Source organism: Gorilla gorilla, chromosome 2 (genome assembly GCF_029281585.2).
Source record: "Gorilla gorilla gorilla isolate KB3781 chromosome 2, NHGRI_mGorGor1-v2.1_pri, whole genome shotgun sequence".
Lineage (NCBI taxonomy): Eukaryota > Metazoa > Chordata > Mammalia > Primates > Hominidae > Gorilla > Gorilla gorilla.
The window spans coordinates 19,765,146-19,777,002 of NC_086017.1; the positions used below are offsets into that span (position 1 = coordinate 19,765,146).

The following is an 11,857-nucleotide window of genomic DNA, read 5'->3' on the forward strand; positions in this document are numbered from 1 at the left end:
CCGGACAGGTGCAGCTCGGTGCCGCCTCTGGTTGGCTGGCGTGGGGTGACGCAATGGCACATGGCCCGTCGCCATTGGCTGGGCGGCAAGCTCCGCCCCCTGGACTGCGGCGCGGGTGGGGGTTGTACGTTTTACGCAGGCTGTGGCAGCGACGCGGTGAGGAGACGGCCCACGGGGCCCGCGGGCTGGGGTGGTCGCTTCTTCCTTCTCCGTGGCCTACGAGGGTCTGGATCCTTCTCTGCCGGCTCGTGGGCCGTGCCTTTGCCCTTCTGCGAGGCCCTGAATCTGATCCCTTCCCTTCATATCCGGATCCGGGCTCCTCCGTCCAAGCCCGGGGTTCCGGACACCTCCCCCAAGACAACCCCTCTGGCCTCCTCTCCTTCAGTACTTGGAATCTGATCTCTTCTCCCTAATTCTGCGGATCCGGCCCCTAATATTCTTTATCAGACCCTCAAACAAGAGGCTGACTTCTGCCCCCTTGTCAAGGAGCGAGGCCACTTTCCTCTCCACCCCATGCTAGCGAGAATAACTTATTTCTCTTCTGGAATTGCATCTTATGCGCCTTTCCCCACCCATCCCCACAGCTCCTGCAATACCCAGTTTGGCCTCTTTTGCTTGTAATAACGCAGATCCCAGCGCCACGGCACCTTAGAACAGACCTTTTTCTTTCTCGCGTGGGGCCTGACTCCTTCAGTGAAGCCTCTCCACGCCCTCTATCTGCAGGTCCCCAGCTTGGGTAAAGATGGCCCCATGGCCCCCGAAGGGCCTAGTCCCAGCTGTGCTCTGGGGCCTCAGCCTCTTCCTCAACCTCCCAGGCCCTATCTGGCTCCAGCCCTCTCCACCTGCCCAGTCTTCTCCCCCGCCTCAGCCCCATCCGTGTCATACCTGCCGGGGACTGGTTGACAGCTTTAACAAGGTGGGTGCACCGGCAGCCTCGTTAGAGGGGAACACAGCGATTTAGAGTGGGGAACTCTGGGATGCAAATCTGCGTGGATTTAAGTTTCATCTTGGTCTCTTACTAGTTGTATGGCCCTAGGCAGGTTGCCTTTCTGTGCCTCAGTTTCCTAGTCAGTAGAACAGTGAAGTGCTAGCATGTGCCAGGCACTGTACTTAGCTATTACTAATTTTCTGTTTCCAGGGCCTGGAGAGAACCATCCGGGACAACTTTGGAGGTGGAAACACTGCCTGGGAGGAAGAGAATTTGTCCAAATACAAAGACAGGTAAGGGGCTGCTGGGGGAAGGGGTGTATATTCCCCTCCCCGCCAAATCTCTGCTCTGCTGGTGTAGGGCTAGGAACTCTTGGGGAGCACTTATTCATTCAACAAATAGCACTGAACATCTATAGTATAGCAGTAAACAAGGCAAGCAAAATCCCCCCTTCCTGGAGCTCACATTCTAGTAGAGAAGACAAGCAGTGAATGAGTAAGTGAATAATATTATGTCAGATGAAGAACAAACAGTGAAGCACGGTAGACTGCAGGACGGTGGGAGGCAAGGTGTTCAAGGTTTGGCATTTGAACAGAGAGACAGGAAGTGAAGAAGCGAGCTATGTGACAGGGAGGGAATTGGGCAGAGGATGGGACTGAGCTTGGTGTATTCGAGAAGTGGCTGGAGTGGAGTGAGCCAAGGGGAGAGTGCTAGAAGATGAAGGCAAAGGCTTAAGCCTTGAGGGCTACAGAAAAGAGTTTAGATTTTTTTTGGAGTGTAATGGGAAGCTCTTGGAAGGTTATGAGCAGAAAAAGTGATACTGTCTTCTTTATACCTTTAAAGATTACTCACACTGCTATGTAGCAAACGGATTGTAAGGGGCAAGGGCGGAGGAAGCAGGGAGACCAGTTTGGGAGGCAAGTGCATCATCTAGGCACGAAGGCAACACAAGCTAGTGTGGTATCTAGTGGAGGACATGATGAAGAGGTCACAGTCTGGGTATATTTTGCAGAGAGAACAATAGGACCTGGTGATAGATTCATTATGGGTATAGAGAAACAGTAGAATAAAAGATGCTTACTAGATTTTGGGCCTGAGCAACTGGGTGAGTAGTGCAGCTGTTTTCTAAGATGGTGAGATGCGAAACCGAGAAGGTTTAGGGGAGGGGTGGGATGTGGTGTTCTTTGAACGTATTGCGCTGAAATGTCCATTAGACATCCAGGTAGACTCCATACAAATCTGGAATTCAGAAAAAGTAGGAATTGGAAACAGGAATTTGAGAGTTGTCATTATATAGTCAGTATGTAAAGAAAGCCATGGGAAGGATACAGAAAGCCATTATACAGAAAGCCATTATATAGTCAATATATATAATACAGAAAGCCATTACATAGTCAGTATGTAAAGAAAGGCATGGGAAGGATACAGAAAGGCGAGCCCTGAGCCCTCCAGCTTTTCAAAGTCAGATGGAAGAGGAGTCAGCAAAGGCTCAGAGTTAGACCTGGTTGTCGGTTCTTAACCTCTCAGAGCCACAGTTTCTTCACCTGTAAAATGGGGATATTAATACCTGGTTTGCCTATTTCATAGAAGTGTGGAAAAGGCTTAACTGGGATGCCCACTAGAAATAAAGGTTTTGCTATTATGTAACATTGGTCATTTTCTCTTTCCCTTCGCCGGGCCTGAGTTTCCTCATTCAGGAATGAGGGGATTGGCTAAGACAACCCCAGAGGCACTTCCATCTTTGTAATGGCTCCTGCGTTGCTTGCTTTTTTAAATCACCTCCTATATGCCAGGCACTGTGCCAGACCCTTTAAATACAGGATATAAGACATCAAATATTTATATATGTGTGTATATATATATGTGTGTGTGTGTGTATATATGTGTATATATGTGCATATATATGTGCATATATGCGTGTATATGTGCATATATATGTGTATATATATGTGCATATATGCATGTATATGTGCATATATATGCGTATATATATGTGCGTATATATATGCGTGTATATATATATGTATATATTTAATTGTGGTAAAATACACATAAAAAATTCCCATTAAAGACATTTAATAACATTTACAATGTTGTGCAACTATCACCACTATGTAGTTCCAGAACATTTTCATTACCCCCCCAAAAAATCCTATACCTATTACACAGCCACTCCCTATTCTCCCCTTCCCTTGGCTCTTGGCAGTCACTAATTTGTGTTAGTCAAGCAGAAATTATGGATTTGCTGATTTCATTGGAATCATAAAATATGTGGCCTTTTGTGTCTGGCTAGTTTCACTTAGCATAATGTTTTCAAGGTTCACCCATACCGTAGCATATATCAATACTTATTCCTTTTTATGGCTGAATAATATTCTCATTTGGCTGTACCACATTTTGTTTAACCGTGCATCAGTTGATGGACATCTGCATTGTTTCTACCTTTTGGCTGTTGTGAATAGTGCTGCTATGAACATTGTGTACAAGTTTTCGTTTGAACACCTGTTTTCCATTCTTTTGGGTCTATATCCAGTAGTGGAATTGGCAGGTCCTATGGCAATTCCATGTTTTACTTATTGAGGAACTGCTTTTCCACAGTGGTGATGCCATTTTGTATTGCCACCTGCAGTGTGGGAGGATTCTAATTTCTCCACATCCCTGCCAACACTTGTTATAGGATGTATTTTTAGCCATATCTACCCAGCAAGGGTATTATATTCCATTGCTCAGATGCAGGAACTGATGTATGTTACAACAAACCTGCAGGGAAGGTACTGTCATCCCCATTTTACAGATGACAAAACAAAGAGGTTCAGAGAGGTTAAGTGACTTGCCCACTAGATCTACCACTAGATTTGAACCCAGGTCTCTCTGCTTCCCAGAACCATGACCCCTTCCATTATACCTCATGGCCTCTCCTTTGATATTTTCACCGCACGAGGAAGGGTGGAGAGAGACTTGAGGAGAGTGGTGGGTGGGGTGGGGCATGTTTCCCACCAGCCCTGCCCTGTCCGATCAGTGAGACCCGCCTGGTAGAGGTGCTGGAGGGTGTGTGCAGCAAGTCGGACTTCGAGTGCCACCGCCTGCTGGAGCTGAGTGAGGAGCTGGTGGAGAGCTGGTGGTTTCACAAGTGAGTGGCAAAGGGCCTTCCCTGGAAGTGGGTCACAGGTGGGGCCTGGTGATAAGGCCTTGATTTGGCCAACAAGCAGGGGGGTGCATGCTGGGGCCCATGTCCTGGTTGTGCTCCTTCCAAACCCAGGTCTGCTAAGAACTTGCCAGGGGACTTGCGCTCCACTTTGAGCCTCAGTTTACCCTTCTGCCAAATGGGGAAAGGGCATTGGTCAGATGGCCTTTTGGGTCTTATGTCCAAGCTGGGTTGAATCACAGATTCAGGCATGGGGGAATGGGAACAGCACTTATGACACTATCTCAGCGCCTCCTCCCCACCTCCCTCCACCCTGCCCCTGCCTCAGGCAGCAGGAGGCCCCGGACCTCTTCCAGTGGCTGTGCTCAGATTCCCTGAAGCTCTGCTGCCCCGCAGGCACCTTCGGGCCCTCCTGCCTTCGTGAGTTTTTAAGTTGCTCTTGGGGATGGGAGGGGACCACCGAGTCCAGGGATCCAGTCCTGGCTCTGTCCCTAGTTCGCTGTGTGAACTCAGGCTACTCAGATAAACTTCTCTGGACCTCAGTTCTTGCCCGCCTCACAGGGCTGGGGAGATGGGCAAATCAGTGGGGAAAGGCTTGGAGAAAGCACAGGGGCTAGACTGAGTCATATGCAGTATGGTTATCATCATGTATTAAAGAAATGATAGACTTCCCAGCCCCTTCATTTCCCATGCCAGATCGGACTATGGTACCTTCCTGGGGAGGGGCGGGTGCTGCCCTGGAGCCTCCATGATCGCCATCCATCCTCACACACAGTCCTGGCACAAGAGCTGAACTTACTACCAGCCTCTTTTAGAGCAGTCTTTCCTGAAGCTACAGATAAAGAGCTAGCTACAAAGATGGCAAATTCAGTCTTTGTAAAAGAAAATATTGGCTGGGCGCGGTGGCTTACACCTGTAATCCCAACACTTTGGGAGGCTGCGGTGGGTGGATCATGAGGTCAGGAGATCGAGACCATCCTGGCTATCATGGTGAAACACCGTCTCTACTAAAAAATACAAAAAACTAGCCGGGCGTGGTGGCGGGCGCCTCTAGTCCTAGCTACTCGGGAGGCTGAGGCAGAAGAATGGCATGAACCCGGGAGGCGGAGCTTGCAGTGAGCCGAGATCATGCCACTGCACTCCAGCTTGGGCGACAGAGCGAGACTCTGTTGCAAAAAAAAAAAAAAAGAAAATATTTGGTGCAGTGGCTCGTACCTGTAAACCCAGCACTTTGGGAGGCTGAGGCAGGAGGATCACTTGAGGCCAGGAGTTTGAGAGACCAGCCTGGGTAGTAGAGCAAGACCCTGTCTCTTAAAAAAAAAAATAGTGGGGCATGGTAGTGCAGCCTGTTGTCCCCCTAGGCTGAGGTGGGAGGATTGCTTGAGCCCAGGAGTTCGAAGCTGCAGTGAGCTATGATCACGTCATTGGCTGGGAAACAGAGCGAGACCCTGTCACTAAAAATAAATAAATAAATAAATAAAAGGTCTATAAAATCTAATTGTTCCACAAGAGGAAATTGGTTAAGTAAATGTCAGTTTTATGACAAAATATTATGTCATTAAAATTAATTTTCTTCTCCAAAAATGTTTACTGATATGCAGAGCAGAAAATATTATCTTGGTTTTTTTTTTGTTTTTTTTGTTTTTTTGGTTTTTTGTTTTTTTTATTGATCATTCTTGGGTGTTTCTCGCAGAGGGGGATTTGGCAGGGTCACAGGACAATAGTGGAGGGAAGGTCAGCAGATAAGCAAGTGAACAAAGTTCTCTGGTTTTCCTAGGCAGAGGACCCTGCGGCCTTCCGCAGTGTTTGTGTCCCTGGGTACTTGAGATTAGGGAGTGGTGATGACTCTTAACCAGCATGCTGCCTTCAAGCATCTGTTTAACAAAGCACATCTTGCACCGCCCTTAATCCATTTAATCCTGAGTGGACACAGCACATGTTTCAGAGAGCACAGGGTTGGGGTTAAGGTCATAGATCAACAGGATCCCAAGGCAGAAGAATTTTTCTTAGTACAGAACAAAATGAAAAGTCTCCCATGTCTACTTCTTTCTACACAGACGCAGCAACCATCCGATTTCTCAATCTTTTCCCCACCTTTCCCCCTTTTCTATTCCACAAAACTGCCATTGTCATCATGGCCCATTCTCAATGAGCTGTTGGGTACACCTCCCAGACGGGGTGGTGGCCCGGCAGAGGGGCTCCTCACTTCCCAGTAGGGGCGGCCGGGCAGAGGCGCCCCTCACCTCCCAGACGGGGCGGCTGGCCAGGCGGGGGGCTGACCCCCCACCTCCCTCCCGGACGGGGCGGCTGGCCGGGCAGGGGGCTGACACCCCCACCTCCCAGTCGGGGTGGCTGGCTGGGCGGGGGGCTGACCCCCCCACGTTCCTCCCAGACGGGGTGGCTGGCCGGGCGGTGGGCTGACCCCCCCACCTCCCTCCCGGACGGGGCGGCTGGCCGGGCGGGGGGCTGACCCCCCACCTCCCTCCCGGACGAGGTGGCTGGCCGGGCGGGGGGCTGACCCCCCACCTCCCTCCCGGACGGGGCGGCTGGCCCGGCGGGGGCTGACCCCCACCTCTCTCCCGGACAGGGTGGCTGCCGGGCGGAGACGCTCCTCACTTCCCAGACGGGGTGGCTGCCGGGCGGAGGGGCTCCTCACTTCTCAGACCGGGCGGCCGGGCAGAGACGCTCCTCACCTCCCAGACGGGGTCGCGGCCGGGCAGAGGCGCTCCTTACATCCCAGACGGGGCGGTGGGGCAGAGGCGTTCCCCACATCTCAGTCGATGGGTGGCCAGGCAGAGACGCTCCTCACTTCCTAGATGGGATGGCGGCCGGGCAGAGACGCTCCTCACTTTCCAGACTGGGCAGTCAGGCAGAGGGGCTCCTCACATCCCAGACGATGGGCGGCCAGGCAGAGACGCTCCTCACTTCCCAGACGGGGTTGCGGCCGGGCAGAGGCTGCAATCTCGGCACTTTGGGAGGCCAAGGCAGGCGGCTGGGAGGTGGAGGTTGTAGCGAGCCGAGATCGCGCCACTGCACTCCAGCCTGGGCAACATTGAGCACTGAGTGAACAAGACTCCATCTGCAATCCTGGCACCTCGTGAGGCCGAGGCTGGCGGATCACTCGTGTTTAGGAGCTGGAGACCAGCCCGGCCAACACAGCGAAACCCCGTCTCCACCAAAAAAATACAAAAACCAGTCAGGCGTGGCGGCGCGCACCTGCAATCGCAGGCACTCGGCAGGCTGAGGCAGGAGAATCAGGCAGGGAGTTTGCAGTGAGCCAAGATGGCAGCAGTACAGTACAGCTTCGGCTTGGCATCAGAGGGAGAGGGAGAGGGAGAGGGAGAATCATCTTGTATATCAAGGTTGTATAGATGACCTCACCTGGTTTGGTGTCTTCCCACAGCCTGTCCTGGGGGAACAGAGAGGCCCTGCGGTGGCTACGGGCAGTGTGAAGGAGAAGGGACACGAGGGGGCAGCGGGCACTGTGACTGCCAAGCCGGCTACGGGGGTGAGGCCTGTGGCCAGTGTGGCCTTGGCTACTTTGAGGCAGAACGCAACGCCAGCCATCTGGTATGTTCGGGTAGGTAGCCAAAAGGTGTGGCACTGGGCAGGGGCAGATGGGGCACCTGCCTGCCCATCCTCATGCTGTCCCCATTCCACCCAGCTTGTTTTGGCCCCTGTGCCCGATGCTCAGGACCTGAGGAATCAAACTGTTTGCAATGCAAGAAGGGCTGGGCCCTGCATCACCTCAAGTGTGTAGGTAAGTGGGGCCCTAGCTAGGTCTGGGAAGATGGTCAGGGGCCTGGGCTTGGTCCTTTATTCTCTCAACACAAGCCTGGGCTAGACTAGCCTAGGCTCCACCTTCATGGAGATCTCAACCTGGCTGGGAAGGCAGAAAAGTAACCAGATACTTACAGTCCAGTACACAGGTACTGTGTAGTATAGACCCTGTGTACAGTGAGAGATGCCTCTGATCTAGTTCAGTGGAAGTGGTGATGGGGAATCAGGAAAGGCTTCTTGGAGGAGGCGTTACTTTGGCCAAGTCTTAAAAATTGAGGAAGGGGCTGGGCGCGGTGGCTCACGCCTGTAATCCCAGCACTTTGGGAGGCCAAGGCAGGCAGATCACAAGGTCAGGAGATCGAGACCATCCTGGCTAACATGGTGAAACCCTGTCTCAACTAAAAATACAAAAAATTAGCTGGGCGTGGTGGCGGGTGCCTGTAGTCCCAGCTACTCAGGAGGCTGAGGCAGAAGGGCATGAACCTGGGAGGCGGAGCTTGCAGTGAGCCGAGATCGCGCCACTGCACTCCAGTCTGGGCAACAGAGGGAGACTCCATCTCAAAAAAAAAAAAAAAGAAAAAAAAATGAGGAAGGGTTGGCTAGGAGAATGAGGACACTGAACTTGGGGTCAGGAAACCTGGGTTCAAGACTTGGTTTGGTCCCAGCCTAGCCACTTATATAGACTAAAGTAAAGGCTAAGCTGCTGTAACAAAAATCCCCAAAAGACTGTGGCTTAAAGAATATAGAGGTTGGCTGGGTGTGGTAGCTCACTCACGCCTCTAATCCCAGCACTTTGGGAGGCTGAAGCGGGGTGGATCACCTGAGGTCAGGAGTTCGAGACCAGCCTGGCCAACATGGCAAAACCCTGTCTGTACTAAAAATACAAAAATTTAGCCAGGCATGGTGGCAGGTGCCTGTAATCCCAGCTACTCGGGAGGCAGAGGCAGGAGAGTCGCTTGAATCCAGGAGGCAGAGGTTGCAGTGAGCCAAGATCACACCATTGCACTCTAGCCTGGGTGACAAGAGCGAAACTCCATCTCAAAAAAAAAAAAAAAGAATCTAGAGGGTAGAGGTTTATTTTTTTTTTATCATATTACAGTCCCAAAGTGAGTAGTCCAGGCTGGCAGGGGAGCTCTGCTAGTCATAATCATTCCAGTACCCAGATTATTCCTGTGACTTACTGCACAATCATCCCCTTGGGCGTTGTCTGCATGGTTGAAGCTGAGTCATGGGCATCTCTGTGTCCCACATGCCAGCACTCAGGAAGGGAGAAGGGAAAGAAAGTGCATTGAGGAGTCCAAGCATTGTTTTAAGACCAAGCTAACAGTGGAGCTCATCACTCCTGTTTACATCCTGTTGGCCAGAACTCAATCACAGGGACACACTTAGCTTCAAGACACGTTGGAAAATGTGGTCTCTGGCTGGGCAGCCTGAAGTCCAGCTAGTCTGCTTCTGTGTTGGTAGACAGCTTGCAGTCTCTGCCGTACCATTTAATCCCAGGCAAGACCATTCCCCAACGGCTCTGGCCTCAGCTTCCCTACTAAATAGGGATTGAAATTCTCACCCTGCTCACCTCTCTGCAGACATTGATGAGTGTGGCACAGAGGGAGCCAACTGTGGAGCTGACCAATTCTGCGTGAACACTGAGGGCTCCTATGAGTGCCGAGGTCAGTGTCTACTTCTGCAGAGGAGGGGATGTGAGGAGGGGAGGAAGAGCTGCTCCACACCTGTCCCTCCAAACCTTCCCCTTCTCAGGCTTCAGAGCACCCCCGGCCTCCGCTTCTGGAGCGTGGCTCCCCTGGGCCTAGGTGCACATCTCACCCTCATCTTTCTCTCCTCTCTCCAGACTGTGCCAAGGCCTGCCTAGGCTGCATGGGGGCAGGGCCAGGTCGCTGTAAGAAGTGTAGCCCTGGCTATCAGCAGGTGGGCTCCAAGTGTCTCGGTGAGTCTCCTGCTAATGGAACACAGGCACCTGGGAGTGCCTCACCCAGCGTGAATGGTGAAGAGGCTGGAATATGGGCAGGTGGGGGAAGGAAGGGTGGAATGTTGCCTGGGCAAGGGCAGAGGGGAGTGTTGAGAGATGGACAAGATGGAGTCAGGGTGCTGGGTGGGGGGCCCTAGCAGGACTCTGACCCCTCCCTCCCCTCAAGATGTGGATGAGTGTGAGACAGAGGTGTGTCCGGGAGAGAACAAGCAGTGTGAAAACACCGAGGGCGGTTATCGCTGCATCTGTGCTGAGGGCTACAAGCAGATGGAAGGCATCTGTGTGAAGGAGCAGATCCCAGGTGAGCCCTGGGGCGGGAGAGGGGAGGTCCTCATTCAAAGAGAAGGCAGGCAAGCCCCTTCCCCAGGTAGCAGTGGCAGCTCCAGGCCCTGCCCCATCCCTACTGCCACCCAGCCCCCTGGAGGCTGCACTGAGACCGGGCTCTACGTCTGATCTCCAGGTTGGCTCTCAGCAGCCTTATACCTTCCAGGGTACAAAGGGAATCAGAGTTGGCATCAAATCAGTCTGCCACCTTAACCTGTTTCCTCATCTATCCAACGGGACCAGTGTTTGCCCTGGCCTGCTGAGAGCTGTCCTAGGCCGGGGGTGTGGTGAGATGCAGGGTAATCACAATGATGGTGGCAGGGACCATTTCCCCACCAATTACTGTGTCAGATGCTGTTCTAGGTGCATTCCCCATCTTAACTTATTTAACCCCTGAAACAACCCGACGCTGGAAGTTGGGTTCTCATCCCCATTCTACATATGTAAAAACGAAGATGCAGAGAGATGAAGCTACTTTCCCAGGACTATATGGCAAGCAAGTTGCAGAGCTGGGATCCCAATCCAGACAGTCTGACCGTGGAACGAGACTCATACACGTAATAAATGCTCTGCCCCCAACTCGTCCACCACATGGCCTTGGCAAGTCCAACCCCTTTACCTCTCTGAGCCTCACTTTCCCATTTAGTGAGACAGGGATGGTAACTGCCCCTTGCAGGGTGGTTTTGAGCAGTAAATGTTGTGTGCCTGGCTTGCTGGGCAGGCCTGGTGGCCATGATGATCAGGTGCGTGGGAGTTCTGGGGAGACTCCAAGAACTACCAGGAACAGGGATACGAGTGCCAGGCTGCATCTCTTGCTCCTCTGCAGAGTCAGCGGGCTTCTTCTCAGAGATGACAGAGGACGAGTTGGTGGTGCTGCAGCAGATGTTCTTTGGCATCATCATCTGTGCACTGGCCACGCTGGCTGCTAAGGGCGACTTGGTGTTCACCGCCATCTTCATTGGGGCTGTGGCGGCCATGACTGGCTACTGGTTGTCAGAGCGCAGTGACCGTGTGCTGGAGGGCTTCATCAAGGGCAGATAATCGCGGCCACCACCTGTAGGACCTCCTCCCACCCACGCTGCCCCCAGAGCTTGGGCTGCCCTCCTGCTGGACACTCAGGACAGCTTGGTTTATTTTTGAGAGTGGGGTAAGCACCCCTACCTGCCTTACAGAGCAGCCCAGGTACCCAGGCCCGGGCAGACAAGGCCCCTGGGGTAAAAAGTAGCCCTGAAGGTGGATACCATGAGCTCTTCACCTGGAGGGGACTGGCAGGCTTCACAATGTGTGAATTTCAAAAGTTTTTCCTTAATGGTGGCTGCTAGTGAGCTTTGGCCCCTGCTTAGGATGAGGTGGTCCTCACGGGTGGGGCCGTCACAGCCCCCTCCTGCCAGCTGCATGCTGCCAGCTCCTGTTCTGTGTTCACCACATCCCCACCCCCCATTGCCACTTATTTATTCATCTCAGGAAATAAAGGTCTTGGAAAGTTAAAAGGCTTCCGTCTTACTACCTGTCCCACCACCCCCACCTTAGGGAAATGTCCTAGAATCCTGGGAAATTGAGGGCTTCTTTGATGGTGAGTGGAGAAAAGATAGAGGAGAAGGTTGCCCCTGAAGTGCTGTTAGGAGAAGGAGGATAGAGGAATCAGCCTTAGGAGGGTTCCATGCCAGCTGTCATTTGGCAAAGGACCCTGGACAGA

General features: G+C 52.5%; 1 protein-coding gene across 6 annotated transcripts; it reads left to right on the top strand.

Moving 5' to 3' along the window:
• The first annotated feature begins 45 nt into the window (after positions 1 to 45).
• On the top strand, positions 46 to 11,651 carry CRELD1 (cysteine rich with EGF like domains 1). 6 transcript variants are annotated; one of them, XM_019023517.2, is made up of 11 exons: positions 85 to 156; positions 724 to 916; positions 1,139 to 1,221; positions 3,948 to 4,058; positions 4,402 to 4,493; positions 7,477 to 7,653; positions 7,738 to 7,833; positions 9,437 to 9,520; positions 9,700 to 9,795; positions 10,004 to 10,138; positions 10,988 to 11,651. In XM_019023517.2, the coding sequence occupies exons 2-11, from the start codon at positions 743 to 745 to the stop codon at positions 11,200 to 11,202; spliced, it is 1,263 nt and encodes a 420-aa protein (XP_018879062.1). In that variant the 5' UTR covers positions 85 to 156; positions 724 to 742; the 3' UTR covers positions 11,203 to 11,651. The 6 variants fall into 6 exon arrangements, with proteins under 6 accessions (XP_055238892.1, XP_018879062.1, XP_004033614.1 ...); XM_004033566.5 differs by having other exon boundaries at positions 137 to 224; XM_063703631.1 differs by lacking the exon at positions 85 to 156 and adding an exon at positions 10,525 to 10,718 and having other exon boundaries at positions 163 to 916; positions 10,988 to 11,014.
• Positions 11,652 to 11,857: the final 206 nt, after the last annotated feature.